The following is a 17,836-nucleotide window of genomic DNA, read 5'->3' on the forward strand; positions in this document are numbered from 1 at the left end:
CTCCCTGGAGGAAGGGAAGTATTTTAGCATTTTATTATCTTTTGGTTGTCTTTCTGTTTTTTCTCTCACTAGTTTAGACTTGAACTGAAACCCCATTTTAATTTTGGAGACTCAGATGTGCTCCCAGATGAGTAACAAGCAGTGCTTTAAACCCGAGGTTTATCTGCAATGTGGGTGCTAGGTTGAAGGCTGGTGTGCCCCTGTTACATCGGACTGTGGTTCAGGAGAGTGGGTGCTAAGCACACAGATGGGCACCGTGCCAAAGTAAACCCCGGGGATTGCTTCAGCCAGGAGCAAGGCACGGGTGGATGGCAAATTCTCTCTGTGCTTGTGTACCTTTGGTTGTGCTCTGCTAAAACACAGCAGGGGCCAGGACAGAATGAGGACGTCCACCTTCAGGTGAGGTTGTAACTCGAGGGCAAATTCATCCAAGCCCTGTGCACTTCACTGCTGCCACTCAGGAGATGGAAACACAAGGATGCAGTGCCTGGGAAGAGTCTGGAGGAGGGGAGTGATGCTGTCAGTGTAGAATCACCTTATGGATGGGGGAGTCTGTCAGAAGACTGGGCATCCAGCTTGGGCACATGTAAAGTAGAGATTTGATAAAATATGTGTGGACTTTATTTATTTATTAGAGTGTCATGCCTTATTTGGAAAGGCCTAACAGTGGAACTATGAGAGCAGTTGGCATAGGTAGCAGGAACTGCCCTGGAAAAGATTCGGTACCCAGGAGGATCAGACATAACTGGGACGGATGGGTGGACAGAGGTAGTGATGCATGGAATGGAGGTGATTTGAAAGGTTTCTACTCCAAGTTTGCAGTAATGACTGAATGAGGGGAAGATCGCTAATGTTGCTTTTTAAAAACTGATGATGCTTTTTACAAGCTGAGGACAGTAGCTGAAGTGCGGATTTGGCTCTCATCAGAAACTGCAACCAGGGTCCAGACCAACCCCAGATAAGATGAGACTCTCCCAAGTCCCCTTCAGCCCGAGTTAGAGACATATATTTCCATATACCTGTTCCCAGTGTCCTGGCATCCACCCTGGCCTGGAATAGCACCTGAACATGAGTGTGGGTGGAGAACTGTGCTGTGACCTTCACTCTGCTGTTGGTGGGAGCAAGTAAATATTAGCTCATGTCATTAGCCTAGAAAAGATATTATATTAACTCCTATACTCCATATATTAACTCCCCTACTCTTTGAACCTAGGAGTACCTGAGGGGGTATTTAGGATTGCTCCAACCCATCAATACATGCAGTTCTCTGCTCCAGTGTGGATCTTGTCAGCTGTCTGTCCCAGCCCAAGCAATGGGAGCACCACTGCTCCTCCTGGCCCTGACCCTATTCCCAGTTGCAGCTGCAGCAAGCTTGGAACCGTGAGACTCTCTCCTTTTGATTTTGGGGGGCTTGGTGGAAGGGCCTGTTGTTGAAGGGTGGTGCTGAGGGGCTGCACTTTTGGCACCCCAGAGCTGGATGGTGGGGGCCTGGCTCCCAGGGAGGCTGAGCAGAAGCAGCTCCTGCAGAGTCCCGGGCATCAAGCACTGCTGCAGGGGCAGCCCCCGGTGTTGGCTTGAGCAGGAGCTGCACTGCACACGCCACAATGCTGCAGAGGCCACAGGAGTTCTGCCTCTGTTCGTGCTGAGCTGGTGGGGGTGAAGTCCTCACTAGTGAGGACAGAAGTCTAATTCCACTGAATGTTTGGCTTCTTTGGCTTCCTCACACAGCTTTGCTCTGTATACTCGCAGCTGGAGCATTGTGGACTGGGCAGCTGTGTCCTGGCTGGTGGTAGGGTGGTGACACAGAGAAATTGGGAGTTCTCTGTAACTGGGCATATTCCTCCTTTCTCATTTGAAAAGGAGCTTAAAAGCATTAAACATCCTTCAATGCAGTCCTCCAGACATTTCTCACCCTTGCTCTACCTCTTCATGAAAGCAGAAGAGATAGATTCTGGCCTGTCCGCCTCAGCCTCTGACTTGTTTTTGAACATGTACTGCTCTCTTCTAGTCACTATCTGGTGGTGTTCCCTGCTATCATTCAGCAGTCCCAGGAGGAGAAGCTCTACATTCACTTCAGCTCCCTAACTGAGAACGTCCACCTGGCTGTCACCTTGCAGACAAAAACCCAGAATCACACACTGGTGGAGCAGGATGTGGAGAAGCCGGGCACTTTTCAGAGCATCACCTTCCAGGTGAGTGCAGATGTGGCTGCTGATTTGACAGGGGATACTTTCACGTTCACACAAGAGCACGGCACTTCTCTGGTTGCACTGTCCTTTTCACTGCCATAGGTTTCAAGCAGGCTAAGTATATTTCCCTACCAGTGCTAGGCAAAATGCAACAGTGTCCTGGAGTCTAAGATAGTAGGACATCTTTCCTATGTGTAAAAAGGTCTTTATAGAAAAGAACAGATCTCTTTTGATCTGTATCAGCAGAATTCATCCTACATAAAGTGTGCTAAACATTTATTTTCAGTTTAATCACTGTTTTGTCCCTAAAAGTGCTTGTATATCACAGCAAAAGTCAATGCATTGCAAATATATTCCTTTCATCCTTGTTTCCTCAGGAGCCTGCCCCTTCAGCTCCTAGAGGACCATGCTGCTCTAAAGCTGCATCTACATTGCCAGACGTAGCTGCAGCCTGCATAGACATTGCGCTTGCTTTAATTTAGCTGTGATGGCGCTGAACCCACAATGAACTGAATTTCACCGAGGATATTTCTGGAGTGGCTTGAGTTCCTGTCAGTGCTGACTGCTGTAGTTAGCTTATCTAGACACACTGATGACAGAACTTTCAGCTATGTTTCTGGAGAGCCATGGAGATGTGTGTGGTGCTGAGGCTCTACAAACTGCCCCTGTCTTCCTCAGCACTGCACAAAGTCACTGTGCCTATGCCCTGATTGCCCTGCAGACTCAGTAGCATTCAAGGAGGGGCTGTAGTCACTTTTGGCTTTTACATCAAGATGACAATGATTAACTAAGAGTTTGGTGCCAGCCCTTAGGAGACAGCAAGCCCTGGTTCTGGAAAGCCAAGGAAATCTGCTGTCAGCAAAAAATAAAAACCACCAAAAAGATCTTTCTCCTGCTGAGCTCAGTCTCTCTGATGCTGAGATGTCCTGTGTTTGCCTCAGCAGCATCCCATTTCCCCTTACTTTGGATCTGACTTTCCTGTGGTTTACTTAGTTCCACAGAACTCTCACATTTGTGTTAAGTGGGAGAATTACATATTGGTCAGTTCACTATTAAGTTCATGAACAAGACAGTGACTGCTTCTCCCTAGAATCACAAGCGGGATCACAAATGGAATCACAAACGGAAGCATTTAGACTCTGGAATTTGGGGATTTTTTAACAGGGAGATGATGTCTTATATCTGTGACAAGATGCCAAGTTTCTGATGAGTTTTTTTCAATTTCCTTGTGTCAATCAACCCAGGTGCCAGACCTCATGTTAACTCCCAAGAAAACAGAGGTAGGATATGTCTCTTATCTGTTTCTGCTCTTACAAATTAGAGGGCTTCAGTTTCTCCTGTGCCTGAGCCATGTTCATGTTGGAGATGCAGGGTGGGAAAGAGAGTAAAGAGGAAAAATAAATGTGCAAAGAGGCAAACATGACAAGCAGAGAGGCAAAGAAAAGGGAATAAAGAAGCTGGACAACGAAAAGAAGACTATGACTGGGAAAGGAGAGACTTAAATCACAGGAGATGAAAGGAGGAGGGGGACATCGGAGATTTTGGAAGGACAGGTGCCTCTGGTTCTGTTTCAAGCTCTTTGTAGTCTGAGGTAATTTTTTTTTTTTTTCTTTTTTTTTTTTTTTCTTAACCTGACAGTCAGAGGAGGTGGCTTTTCTGCATGTCCTGATCCACAGTGGAGACAATGTGCTCCTTGAGGGTGACAAAAAAGTTCTGGTCAAGCCCAAAAAGAATATAATTCTGATAGAGACAGACAAGGGCTTATACAAACCTGGAGAAACAGGTAAGACAAGAAGGCAGCACATGGAAATGGGGAGGGAAGGGTCAAGATAGCAGCCACACCTGGAGGGAAGATTTCACCAAGTGCAGCAAGCTAAGGCTGTTGGAGATGGAAGGAAGCAGATTACTATCCAGTGTTTCTAGGAACAGGTTGAGTCAGGATGTTCCTCTCCAAGGTGTGCTACATCAAATTCCCAGCCTGCTGCTCCTGGGTGTTGTTTTGGTGCCATATCTGTAGTGACACCTAAAGGGAAAGCCAGGACTCTCCAGGACACTGGAGAGCCTTGAAGACTGTTGTTCGTATTTGAATAAAACCTAGAGTGCCAGTTCCAAGCTGTAGAATTACAGAGTCACCACAATCTTCATGATATGACTGGACCTTAGACAGACGCCACTATAGACAAGCCCTCTGTTTACCCCAGCTTTGTAATCTCTATAGGTAAAGGCAGTGGGGTTCTGCAGCACACAGCTGTGTATAACCCTCCCAGACAAAGCCCTCTGGGGTGGGAGATGCTGGGGAGGGCTGTTTGGGAAAAGACCTGAGCATCTCTGAGGTATGAATACTGGAGCATGGAAAAGGAGAAGCAAGTTTGTGCAAGGACATGTTGCAGTCAGAATGCTTTACTATGTTTTTCTTTATATCTGCAGTGAAATTTCGAATTGTGAACCTTGATGAGAACCTTAAGGTCATTAAAAATGAGGTGAGTATCACCTTGTGCCTTTCTAGAAGTAGGAGCTTCAGCATGAGACACATTGTGAGGCTCATGAAAGAGATATCTCCCTTTATGCCTGTTAAACGATAAAAATAAATTATCTTAGGAGGAAACCATTATCCACTGGTCCCTTGTAAAAAGATGGGTGTAAGCTGGCACAGAGGGAGGAGGAGACATACTGTGGGGTCTGGATGGGGCAGAAATTTCTGCTCAGGGACCCATGTCAGGCAGAGTTCTTTATACTGGTTCACATATATGCTGTTTTACAAAACTGAGATTGTGTTTCTCTTGTTTTTACAGTATTCCCAGATATGGCTGCAGGTAAGTGACAAAGAAGTAACCAAAGGGATGTTTCTGTCTCTTCTACTGTGATCTTTCACTCCCAGAGGTGTGCCACAAATGTAACTTCATGAAGTTGTGGTTATAGTTCAGGTTCAGCCAAAAGTTCTTCTGTGTGGTCAGCTTCAATGTGGTCAGCACAGGTGCTTCTCCTTCCCATGGTGTGATAATGTTGCCACTTCAGTAGCTTTACTGTTCTTGGCAGCCTCTGTAATTCCTAAGTTTACTAAAATAAAGCTGGAAGGAAGCAAAAGTATCTCTCCTGGCGATCTGGAATCCTCTCTGCTGGGTCAAGTTTAAGCCCTTGTAGTGCCTTCCTGTGCCTGAGTATGGCTGGACCTGCCAGGTACACGTGCTCCCAATGTGACTTGTGGCTCTGAGTGCCCTTTTCCAAACAGGATCCTGAATACAACCGTGTTGCTGAGTGGCTGAATGTAAAGTCAAATCACGGCATTGTGGATCTATCCTTCCCCCTGGCATCTGAAGCATCGCTTGGGAACTATATCATCTCAGTGCAGCAGGACATGGCTCAAAAAACCTTCAGTGTTAAGGAATATGGTGAGACTCCAGCACCAGAGGGGAGGGAAAAGCAGTGTGGGTAGCTGGAGGAGAGAGCAGGGGCTGCAGCTGTGTTCATCCCACCTTTTGCCTTAGGAGAACAACAGAATGGACACAAGGATGGATGGGTCTGTGTGCACACCTCGCACAGGGCTGGAGGTTCTGCAGCTGCATAGGGTACAAAGGAGAGGCCATGGGCTGACATCTCACTGTACCTGCATCTGGGCCCTGTAATGAGCACATTTTGCTGCTCACTGTCACCATTTTCTGGGCTAGGTTTGTCATCCACTCCAGTCAGTTGCTGTAATGGCAAGTGGAATCATGCTTGGTCCCATTAGTTGGCATTGATAAAGACAGAACCTTGTGCTTTTCAAAGTTTTTAAGCTTGCCTGAGCTGGAGTAGAAAGCAGTCCTGTGTGCAATTGCAGCAGCAAGTTCAGGGTGGTGTGGCTGGAGGGTGTAACTCGACTGCAGCATGGTGATGAAGAACTAGGGACGTCACTGTCTTTCCCTCATCTGGACTGCAGCTATAACACAATTTCTGTCAGTGTCCTTACTCATCCATACCATCCATTGTTTTTTTCCTCAATCCTTATCTTACTGTCTTCTGTACAGTGCTGAAAAAATTTGAGATTAAAATTGAGCACCCTCCACATATCACTGCATCAGATGAGGAATTTCAGCTGGTTGCCTGTGGCAAGTGAGTACATGATACCATTGTGATCTCTGTCCTTTGCCTCCACTGCCACCTCCAGATTGCTCATGAAAAAGAAGTGGTCTTCCACTTGTCAGTATGATCTTTTTTGCATTACCCTGTGTCTTGGGGAGACAGATCACACTCTGGAATGGGCTCCTTCTCACACCTGGTCACTTACTGTGAGACTGAAGGACACTAAAGATGCTGGGTATAGCGAGTGGAGAGGGATGCAAAATTATTTTAGAAGATGAGCTAAAGTTCCTGAGCAAACAAGTACAAAGCAAAGCTCTCCAGGCTCCACTTCCCCTGATGAGGATGGGAGGTGTCCTATACCAATATTTCTGCTGATAGTCAGCAGTCTGTCTTTTGGTGAATGTTTCTCTCTTTTGACATAGGTATACTTATGGGAAGCCTGTTCAGGGGAAAGTAGAAATTATTGTTATGACAGCCACCCAAGACATAAACGAGAATTCTACAAGTTCGGCGATTCAGAAGCAAAACAGTTGGGTAGGTGAACAAACAGGAGATCAAAAGTGTCTGGAAATGTGCTTCTGCCCCCTTAACCTGCCTCCATGCACCTCAGATGGGCACCAACCTGTGCAGTCCAGTTGCTGGACATGACCAGAGCACTGATTCCTCTTCCCATAACCCTGTTGGTGGAATTACAGCTCTAGCTGTGCGTTCCTGACTCCGTGCATTGGGAGAAGGTGTAAGCCATGGGAGGCAGTGGCGCTGGGACCCTTTCCAAGGGCCTGTATCACACTGTGTGCAATCAGATCACCCCATCAGGTGGGGCTATTCAGATCACTGCCATATTCAGCCCTGTGACCACGCCCACCAATAGGCAGGCTATCAGTGCATCGCATGGACTGTGGATCCATGCCCTGTTTCTTGCTCTATCCCTGCACAATGAATCATCTTAAGCTTGCTAGTGTCTGGTCTGAAATTATGTCCACTGCTGGTTACATTTTCTTCTCATATGTGTCCATTATTTTTTGTGTTTGTGCTTCGCATTTGTTTTTTTCCCACAGGTTTCAGATGCAGCTCTTTTGGCCTGAGAGCCACAGGAAAATATTTCTAAATGTCAGACCAGCCCGCAGTGAACCAGAATATAAAAATCTAGCTGGATCTCTGCATCTTTTAAAATGTACTCCAGCTGGAATACTGTGCAGTCTTAGCTGTGCAAAACATCAGCTGAATGCCAGGTCCACATGGCATGCAAGAGGCCCTGAAAGGTTCTGAGGAGCACTTCACAGGCATGGCTAGAAACACTGGCTGTACCCAGGCTCTGCCTCAATGATTGGCAAAACTCTTGCCATCTGTACGTGGCAGGATGCCTGTGTTTAATATGGCCATGTCACAGGAATGGTCATGTTTGGAAAGCCACACTGTCAGGCTTTATTCATCAGAGCCACAACATTTCAAAGAGACCTTTAGCTCACATAGTGAAATTCATGCCCTCTCAGCTATGGGATTTGGACTGAATCCAGTCTCCTGAGATTATCTGTGACATAATTAACCCTTATGTGATTTGCCTTAAGTACCTTTTTTTTTTTTGCCAATTTTTTTTGGTGATTGTTTAATCCAAGCATATTGATTTTCTTTTCTGCCTAAAGTATCCATGATGGGTTTCTGCAGTTAGAATTTGGGAGCTTTCCTCTATTCAAAAAATATCTGGAAATACTTCTTTAGGATTGCCTTGTGTCTATGGAACAGTTTGCCTTCCTTCACACCACACTCTTTCTCTCTGTTCTCTCTGTGCAGACAAATAAGGATGGCTGTGTTACTGTCACAATAAAGACAGAAGCTCTGGAAATAAATGAAGCTGACAGTTATGTAATTGCAGAAGTAAAAATGGTAGAAAATGGAACAGGTACTGGATAATACATGGAGCATTCTCTTCTTCACAGGCAGCATTTTTGGTTTTTGTCTTTATGTGACAGTGGAATTTCTTTTGAAAAAGTAACTTGAAGGTTCCCAAATCTTCTGTCATGGCAATACTCTCTATTCTAGTACCTCTTCCATCTGTTTTCACCAGATTTCCTGATCCTCTCCACTGTTCACCTCCCTTCGCATGTGTGTAACTTCTTAGTGATTGCCTGGACACTGAGGGTGTTCCTCAGCCAGTTGCAAAGTTCTGGACTGCTTATAAATAGTAATTTAGTTTCCCTCTATCTTCAAAAAACACAAACAGATAAACATGTAAATAAATACTTATAGGCTATTATGCATCATGTCATGAAGCAGGAAGCCCAGAAAGCTTGATGGAATCATATCCTAGAAGAATGTATTTTGTCTCCTAAATTTAGAGCTTGTAGATGTCATAGGTAGTGTTGAAGTGCATTTTTTACTTCTGCTTCCCTAAGAGCACTGCTTCAGATTCAACAGATTTTTCATCTCTCCCTCCAGGAGTGCATTCTGTGGAAATGGCTCTAATTCCTGTTGCAACGGTAATGAAATCTGTAGAGTTTGTCAACCTCCATCCATTCTACAAACGAGGGATACCATACACAGGGAAGGTAACATTCATGGATCCCTTCTCTGCTCAGAATGCATTACAGATAAAACCTTTTGTAGCAAGAAATGTACAGTCTCCAGGAAAATAAATGCTGCTCTGTTGGCACCCAGAAACTAGGAGTGAAGCCTGCTGTAGAAAATTTTTTTTTTCACCATCCTAACATAGTATATTTCCTGGACTGGAATTCTGGGGCCAGCTGCAGTTTCTGGAGGCTTCCCCAGGAACATCTCCTGAAACTAATCTGTGCATATGGGATGGGGGTGGCATTAGCAGGCACATTACATTTCCCTTTGGATGAAAGCTCATGGTAACTTGGCAGAAATCTCTAAAGCCTTGCATATCGGATCACTGGCACTCATTTCCAACTCAGGTCTCCTGGGTGATGCCAGGACTGCTGTTCTAGGGCTAGGAACACTTTCACCTGGGTTAGTACTGACCCCGGTATGGAGGGCAAGGAACAGCAAGAGTTAAGTTGTTGGAGACAAATCTCTTTCTGGTCATCAAAGATCCTGTAGCATTGTCCAAGAAACATCTCAGGATCTGAGGAATTCACCTTTTCCCCCAGTAGAGGTGTCTCATTTGCCTGTATTACTATTTTGTTTCAGTCCTGAACAGCTTCAAATTGTTGCTTTCATGTATTTATTGGACTTTTATTTGGATCCTTCCAACTGCTCTGAAAGCTAGAAGGGCTGAGAGAACCCAGTGATAGAAGCAATTAATATTAAGGACTGGCAGTGCCTCAGAGTCTGGCACAACAGGGTATGGTATTAACTTCTTCCCCTTCCCTACAGATAGTCTGCCACAGTTTAGAGTCTCCACTCAGAAATGAAACAGTCCATCTAATAATTGATGTCAATGATAAGGAGACACAGCTGTCACTCCTCACAGATGAGAAGGGGGAAGCTCACTTCACACTGGATACCACCAGCTGGAACAGCACAATGGTTTCTCTGAGGGTGAGTACCAGCCACTGAGAATCTTTTATCTGGTGTGGGGTGTGTCCCATCAAAAAATAGAGGAAAAATGAGATTGTGTCAAATCTACTAGGCTTAGATTTTTGCTAAAACTTTGTAAGAGGAAATCTCATAAGAGACTTTAAAATGATGTTTCAACAAATTATTTTAGGTGTGCAGATATGCAGTCTGACATCAGCTCAGGTGATAACAGAGTTTCAGCAGGTGTACAAGCTCCCTTGCATCACTTGATACTAACTGTATTGCCCTCTTGTGTTTATGTGCTCGGAAGGGTACCTACAACCCTCCAAGTGAAAACAGTTCAATTTCTGAAATGGAAGGAGATGACTTCCACTGGCTGAAACCTTTCTACTCTGAGAGCGACAGCTTCCTTGAGATCAAGGCCAAGAATTACGTGATGTCCTGTGATCAAGAGCAGGAAGTGCAGGTGGATTATATCCTTTCCCAGGATAAACTCAGTCCTGAAGAAGACCACATTGATTTCTACTACTTGGTGAGCACTGAAGACAGCTGATTCTCAGGGCAAGGCTATGCTTACTGGCATTTTACCCTTTTCTCACAGCACAGAGATATTAAAAGGAAAGGTAAAGCTACTCCTACACAATCAGTTTGTGACTTCTGTTCTGCCCAAACCTGTGCCTGCTTTCCAGTTCCTGGACCTGCTCCTAGCCCCCTGCTGAGTTGCTTTGTGATCCATGTCTTGACCTAAACCTTGGCAATAGATGCCTGCCATTTGCCCTACTTTCTCTTATGTCCACATGGATGGTGGTGGCTGGCTAGCCTGAACTCTTCCCAGAAGGTGTGCCCCAGATGTCTGTGTCTGGGGCAATCTGTCTGAGAACTAAGAGGCAATCTCTGGGGCAGCTGACATTCCCCCACCTGTATCTTTGCAGGCAAAAGCTTGAAAGGCCCTTGCACAGGGCCTTGATGCACAGCACAGGTATGCAGTAGTGTTTGATGAAGTTCACTTTCCAGAAAGCGAGTCAAAGCAAGGGTGTGACTAAAGCCTAGCTGAGAGGTTATGACTGTCTTGGTTACTGGACTGGGCTCACTTGTGCAATCAAAAAGCACTGGATCCTAGTAATGCAAAGATCAGAGTTCACTGGGTTTAAGAGCATAGCTTCATAGCTTGAGAAGTACCTGTGGCTTTGCAAGCAGCCCCACCTTCTCATGGCCTAACCAACACCTCTCAAGTCCTACCCAGCTGTACCATCTGCTGTAGAACTCTGGAGATCATGTCCTGCCAGAGAAGCTTCTGGGGCAACATTTGTCAGATATAATTCTATCTTCCCATGTTCTTTTCACACTTTCCTCATGCTCTTGGAATTCAGACCCTTGAATGGCTCTTCTCTTTGTTCTCCAGGTGATAGCAAAAGGCAAGATCCTTTTCAGCAGAGAGAAAAAGGTGCCAATGACCCAGCACCAGAGTGAGTACAAACATGGGAAGTGTCTCATAACACACCCCAGAAAACTGACCACTCTCCAGTGACTCTGTCTGCAGGTGTTATTCTTATCCACAGGTGGGAAATATTGAACTGAGTTCTTAGTGGTGATCCTGCTCCTAAGACCAACACAATCTCCTCTCAGTTCAGTGTTTTGCTAGGCAATTGTCCTCCTTCTGTCTTGTCTAATTGATCTAACATCCAATCTTATGACTTTGCTGCTAACTTGTACCTTTAGAGAAGACATGAGTCAAAGAAATGGCTGCTATGCTTGGTTTATTGTTAATTTGTGACATTATCTGCATGGGGTGTTCTTATTGTTAAGGTAGAAATTATTAAGTCCCTCTTTTGATTCTTAATGTGTGTCCCACTCCAATGAGTTGATTTGTTTGGATGTTGTCCCTCTCTTCCTTGCTGCTGTTGCAGCTCTGCAGGGCTCCTTCTCATTGACTCTGCCTGTTGGCAATGACTTCCTGCCTGACATCAAGCTGCTAGTGTATGCCGTCTTCTCAGATGGAGAGGTGGTGGCTGATGTGGAGCACTTTGAAGTAGAAAAGTGCTTCAGGCATAAGGTGAGCAGAAATCACACAAGGAGTGTGATAGCATTGTTGATGTGCTCTGGTCTGCTGTAGTTCCTGGGCCTGATTTATCCTCATCCAAAGGGTGTAAGCTGGATATATGCAAAACCAGATGTCCAAGTATTTTGGGTGAGAAACAAGACAGATAACCTCCTTCTCCCTGAATTCCTAGTCCTGCTCACCACAACACCAGCTGGCAAGCTTTGCTCAAGGAGTAAACCATGTCCCCTTGAGCTCTTTTTTTCCCCCATTCCCTCTTACTGATTTGGGAACACACTGTCCCTCATACGCTCACTAACACAGAGGAGAAACATGTCTGCTTAGCTCCCTGGGTAGTTCTGGATCATAGGGTGGTGGATGTGTGTGGTAGAGGAATTCTGGCTAGGGCTGTGTGCACTCAGCCCCTTCAACCTTCCCAATGGACTTCCAGGATGGCTTGATTCAGCATCTCATCTTCCTTCCCTACCTTATTCAAATCTTTCCCTCTGCAACCCAGATGTATAAGAGTCATAGGGACACACTCTCCAAGGCTAAGCCCCCAGACCTTGTCGTCTTTTGCAGGTGGCACTGGAATTCTCACAAAAGGAGGAGCTCCCAGGATCACAAGTCAGACTGAACCTCAAGGCTGCTCCAGGGTCCTTGTGCTCTGTGCGAGCTGTTGACAAGAGCATCCTCCTGCAGAAGAACCAAACCCTAACAGCAGAGAGTGTGAGTGCAGCCTGCTGTGTGCCACCCTTTAATGCCTGCCTGCCTTCTGCCTCCATGCATGGGTGGCAGGAAGCCCACACTACACACCAGGACAGCTGCAGTGTTAGGTGTCTGCCCTGCCACGCCCCTTCTTTGGCCTCTTCTGAGCAGCTATGGGGTGATTGTGTTTTTCGTCCTTGGCTCTGTGCTGTGAGCCTCTGCCTGAAGGGTGGTGGCTGCTACATGGCACTGCAGGGGGAGGCAGGGAGAGCTGGTTCAAGGAAATGCTGGTGCTTTCTGCTTGGAGGGAGAGTGTTTAGTGGCCTCCCTCACATCCTCATCTCTGCTTTACCATCTTCCACCAACCAGTGAGGTTAAGCCTTTAAAATGGAATTTTGCCCTGGCAGGGTCCTCCTATCCCTCTGTGCCAACCACTGCTGAGTAAGAACCATGTGACAGATCAGCGTTTTGGAGCAGTTCTTTAGAAAACAGTAGCTAGGCAAGAGCACACAGTGCCTGGTGAAAAGTGGTCAGTATTTTGTCAGCACTCAGGTGGATTCTGAGAATCAGAAGGGTTGGAAACACCTTCCTTAAAGCAGTTGTGTGTTTCAGAGGAACTAATTTAAAACTTGGAGCAAAAATACTGCAAAAAATTGAAAATCCTAACACAAATCCACAGAGTGTACTAGAGATAAAAGAGGTACATACCTCATGCAAAGTTGTAAGTTAAATTATAGCTATACAGGGCGTTACAAAGTAGCCTCACCAAATCCAGGGGGAGGTGCTACACCTGTTGATAGGGCCCACAGTGTGATCTGGTGGTCCATTTCATAGGGATGCTGTCCTAGTGTAGAGCACTTGCATCGTCTGCTAACAAGTGTGTAAAGTAATAAGCTTTAAATATGTAGATCAGATGTGCCAATGCCTTGTGTTTAAACGGAAGCATTTTTATCCTAATTTTGCACCCTAGTGTTGAAAGGCTTGAACTGTCTTGCAGCCTAAAAGCTGCTTGTCTGCATCCACTGCTTGGATTGATGTTCTTTAGTATATATTATCCTATATATGTCCTTCATATTATGTCCTTTGATGTAAGCTGGGCCAGTGCTAACTTCCTCAACTGCAAAGCTCTTTAATATAGAATAGAGGGCAACAACTCAAAAGTTTGACCCATACACGTGGTTGTTGGCCAGCCCTGTTTGAAGGCCTGTGTTTTTCCATTGCAGTTGCATGAGGAAATCTTCCAAGACAGCTTCATGGTTGGAGGACGAGGCTTGCCTTACCGCCTGGAAGACTTTGAGGCATACCCTTGCCGGCCCCAGCAGCCCAGACCACACAAAAAGGCTAGGATGGGTGCACCGTGGTACCAAAGTGAGGCTGATGTCTATAACCTGTTTAAGGTGGGTGCCTACACCTCCTCTAAACTTTTCCTGAGCTAGTGAGTTCTGATATGCTGTCCTGAATGCCTACAAGGAGTCATCTGGTCCTTGTTGTCCAGCGTAGCCACACTCATTTGGGGACTATGGGGAAAGCTGAGTAAGCATAGTCCAAATGACCTGATAAGAAAAAGATTGTCTGAAAATGAACAAATTAACTTCAGGTTCCCAAAACTACAAAGGAGTAGTGGAAAGAATACAGCAGTAATACCTGAGCACCCCACCATATTCTGACCAATCACCACTTGTCTATTATTGTATTTACAAACTGCTTTACTCTGTTTCATTGAGCATCTCCTTACTTATCCTCAAGCAGTTTAAATAAAAGGAAGTTTTTCACAGTTTGGCTTTATAGCTAACTGTCAAGACAAACAACAAAATAAACTGATGTGCTAACAAGCATGGTAGCCAGAAAAGTGTTAACATGTCTGCTAACTGAAATGTGAGAAGTGCTGAGTGCTGCTTCTGGCAGAATGCTCTTTAATAAAATATATGCAAGTTGAAGCACCTCAAAATAGGAGAAGAGGGTAACAACACACTGAAAACAACCCAAAATGTAGACTGAATTACATGGGTTTCTTAGGTTGACAGAACTCTACCATACAAATACAGACCCTGATTCCCTGCAAAAGGCATGTTACTGTGCTGTCTCCTAGATGCTTATTCCTTAGACTGTGTGTCATTGCTAGGGCTGGGCATCTGAAGTGCACATCTAGTTGAAATCTGCTTGCATGAGAAGTAATAGTTGGCCCCAGTATTCCTCAGAAACTGGTTTCCATTCCTCATGCACTCATCAGAGTCTGAGCTACAAGGTTATGCATATGGATATAAACAAGCAGCCTTTAAAAGTGTTTCACCACTGGCTGCCAGCCCCCATTTGATACCCATGATCATGAGATTGTTTCAACATTCCCGGTTCCCTTTTATTTATCAATGATTTACTGTTTGTACTATTTTCCCAGAAACTGCGTATGAAAATATTTACCAACACTAGAATCAAGAAACCTGTTTCCTGTGTGCTTCCAGACTTTCATAAAAAGATGTATCCAAAAAACGACTTTATGGTTGGTAAGGAACAGTCATGTTCAACTTCTTGAGTGAAGGCTCTTCCCTCTCCCAGTTCTGGCCAGCCTGCAGCTGAGACAACTGACCCCCATCCTGCTGTGTTTCTTGTTTGCTTATAAGAGAAACAAAGTTTGTGTTCATTTCAATGGACTTGATTTACAAATCACAGGCATGGAAATCTCCATGCTTTCTTGGTGTCCCTGTTTCACTGTTTTTCACACCGAACGTAGTATGCTCTCTACCAGCACTTTCACAGATCATTTAAAGGAGTGTGACTCAATTTTAGCATGGATGGATCAAGACCAAATTTGGATCCATCAGACTGAGCCTTGGGCTAAACTCTATCCAGCTCTATCTCCCTAAAGCTCTGTTCCCCAAATATACCCACACTGTGTCAGATTCTCATTGAAACACCAGCCCTGTCCACTCATATTCTGTGTCACAAAACATTTGTGGTTTGTTTTAGATTACCTATGAATGAAGAACTAGTTTCACTTGTAGTTTTCTGAGGTATGATTTGCTTTCTATCAGGCAGCCAAGCTACCCTTGCTGATTCTAAACCTCACTCTGATGACAAGGAGAAGCCAAAACCACGGACGCTTTTCCCAGAGACCTGGATTTGGGATTTGGTGTCTGTCGGGTTGGTAACAGCCTCTGCCTTCTTTCCCCAGGGACACTCCAGGAGTATTCTGACTGCTTCTAAGCAAGTCCTTCTCTTCTGCTTTCTGCTGCAGGGGTAATGGACAAGCATCTCTCCAAGTTGCTGTACCTGACACCATCACAGAATGGAATGCCAACACCTTCTGTGTTGCCGATGCTGGCTTTGGCTTCTCGCCTCTGGTATCTCTTAGGGTCTTCCAGCCGTTCTTTGTGGATGTATCACTGCCATACTCTGTGATCCAAGGAGAGACTTTCAGCCTAAAAGCCACTGTCTTCAACTACCTCAAGGACTGTATCCAGGTGAGTTCTTTCAAGCGAGTCTCCCCAGTTACTGGTCACTGTCAGAACAAAATCTTGAGCCCAAAGACAAGCTCTGAGCTCCTCAGAGCCCTTGATGCTGGTATCTGGGCCATAAAGCAACAACCTCACACTTTATGTCCCAGGGTATTTGCTGCTCGGTGCTGTGTCTGTTACTAACACTAACCCCAATGTGTGCTTGTATGTCCAACCATACTCAGGTCTACACCACCCTCACGGAGACCCCAGAACTAAAGGTGGATGCCTGTCCAAGCTGCCAGTTCACCAGCTGCCTCTGTGCCAACGAAGCAAAAACCTTTGTGTGGAATATGACAGCAACCAAGCTGGGTGAGGCTGGGCAGAGGGATTGTGTGGCAGCTCCTGGGAGCAGGGGTGGAATTTGCCCACGTCTGCATGTCTGGATCTAATGCTTGTACATACAGCTGTCTACTGGAAATGCTCAGCAACGTGTCCCTGTGCTCCCTGCAGGCAGAGTGAATGTCACTGTGAGCAGCGTGGCAGAAGAGTCACACAGTCTGTGTGGTAACAGGATTGCTGTGACACCTTTGCAGGGAGGGAGAGACACAGTGATTAAATCTCTACTTGTGAAGGTGGGTCACATCTCAGGGTGGAGAACCCCTGGGGACAGGGGTTTGTACCCTGGGGAAGTCAGCAAGATGCTAAGAGGAAGTTTAGCTCCTTCTTGGACATCAGACAAACTTGCTAAGGCAGGGTGACTTCTTTTCCTGTCCTCCCTATCTGAACTACTCTTTCTCCATCTGCAGCCAGGAGGTGTTCTACAAGAGAAGACCCAAAATGCCTTTCTCTGTCCTGCAGGTATGGGAGAAAAATTCCTGACTGCCATTGATCATGAGACCAGGTTATAATGGACAGGGTTACTGCAAACACCCAGAGGTGGGGGAGAGTTAATCAGAGAGCAAGCATTGGTGGCACCGTCCTGCCTGGGAGAACAACCACTATAATTTGTCCATGTCAATCTTTTACCTGACAAAATTTCCTATATTGAGGTATTTGTATGCAAGTCTTGGCTCCTGTGACTCAGTGTCACATTTTGCTTCACCTGGTCTCCTTAGATGTTACACTTGTATGAATGGCTTCTTCCATGGGATAAATGTCTGGCTTTTACCTTCCTCAGACAACACCATCTCTGAAGAATTCTCCCTGACCCTGCCTGCAGAAGTGCTGGAGGGATCTGCCCGAGTCACATTCTCTGTGATTGGTGAGAAAGGCTTTCCCTGCTCTTGGGTCTGTAGTGAAAAAAACTTGCACAAAGCTTTGGCCTTATTGATGCATTGACCCAGCTCCTAATGAGATCATTTGTAAGGGGTGTGATGTTTGCCTCAGAAATGTTGATCAAGTAATCTTTTCCAAGTGAACCAAAACTATCCCTGCATATTTCCACCAACTTTGTCTCTGTAATTCCTTTCCCACTTTGATACCCACTCAGGAGCGACAGCTCTCTTTACCTTTTTTCAAACTTCCCTCAAGCTTCCTTTCCTCCTCCCAGAACCATGATGGCTTCCCTTCCTGTGCTGGCCTAATGTAGGAAGGGTCACCTGAAATCTCAATCACATCTGTTCAGGCAGGGACTGGCTCTTTTCTAGGATCCCAGTAGAGTTTAGGGAAGGCAGCAGTCCTTTTGTTTTAAACTGCGCGGTGTCTGTGCTTTTCCTTTCTCATGTCTCTCCTCTCAAATGTTAGGTGACATCATGGGTCCAGCACTCCAAAATTTAGACCAGCTGCTAAGCATGCCCTTTGGCTGTGGTGAACAGAACATGGTCCAGTTTGCACCAAATATCTTCATTCTCCAGTACCTGAACAAGACTAAACAACTGAACCTAGAAATTAAGGATAAAGCACTGAAATTTCTGACAACAGGTAAGTGT

At 45.6% G+C, this 17,836-nt stretch overlaps 1 protein-coding gene across 1 annotated transcript in view; it reads left to right on the forward strand.

The window, feature by feature from the left end:
• The first annotated feature begins 343 nt into the window (after positions 1–343).
• Positions 344–17,836, forward strand: part of LOC110472325 (alpha-2-macroglobulin-like protein 1) — a 28,697-nt gene continuing 11,204 nt past the window's right edge. The window contains exons 1-26 of the mRNA XM_021533908.2: positions 344–399; positions 1,214–1,380; positions 2,009–2,192; positions 3,434–3,469; positions 3,828–3,972; positions 4,617–4,669; positions 4,982–5,002; positions 5,419–5,578; positions 6,194–6,278; positions 6,671–6,782; positions 8,040–8,148; positions 8,685–8,794; positions 9,585–9,749; positions 10,039–10,260; positions 11,131–11,194; positions 11,636–11,781; positions 12,349–12,495; positions 13,698–13,871; positions 14,870–14,975; positions 15,504–15,612; positions 15,707–15,932; positions 16,151–16,277; positions 16,419–16,540; positions 16,715–16,766; positions 17,086–17,169; positions 17,652–17,828. Of these exons, the coding sequence (XP_021389583.2) occupies positions 1,313–1,380; positions 2,009–2,192; positions 3,434–3,469; positions 3,828–3,972; positions 4,617–4,669; positions 4,982–5,002; positions 5,419–5,578; positions 6,194–6,278; positions 6,671–6,782; positions 8,040–8,148; positions 8,685–8,794; positions 9,585–9,749; positions 10,039–10,260; positions 11,131–11,194; positions 11,636–11,781; positions 12,349–12,495; positions 13,698–13,871; positions 14,870–14,975; positions 15,504–15,612; positions 15,707–15,932; positions 16,151–16,277; positions 16,419–16,540; positions 16,715–16,766; positions 17,086–17,169; positions 17,652–17,828 (3,004 nt within the window). The 5' untranslated portion in view covers positions 344–399; positions 1,214–1,312. The remainder of the gene's footprint in view (positions 400–1,213; positions 1,381–2,008; positions 2,193–3,433; positions 3,470–3,827; positions 3,973–4,616; positions 4,670–4,981; positions 5,003–5,418; positions 5,579–6,193; positions 6,279–6,670; positions 6,783–8,039; positions 8,149–8,684; positions 8,795–9,584; positions 9,750–10,038; positions 10,261–11,130; positions 11,195–11,635; positions 11,782–12,348; positions 12,496–13,697; positions 13,872–14,869; positions 14,976–15,503; positions 15,613–15,706; positions 15,933–16,150; positions 16,278–16,418; positions 16,541–16,714; positions 16,767–17,085; positions 17,170–17,651; positions 17,829–17,836) is intronic.

Source organism: Lonchura striata, chromosome 2, assembly GCF_046129695.1.
Source record: "Lonchura striata isolate bLonStr1 chromosome 2, bLonStr1.mat, whole genome shotgun sequence".
Taxonomy (NCBI): Eukaryota; Metazoa; Chordata; class Aves; order Passeriformes; family Estrildidae; genus Lonchura; species Lonchura striata.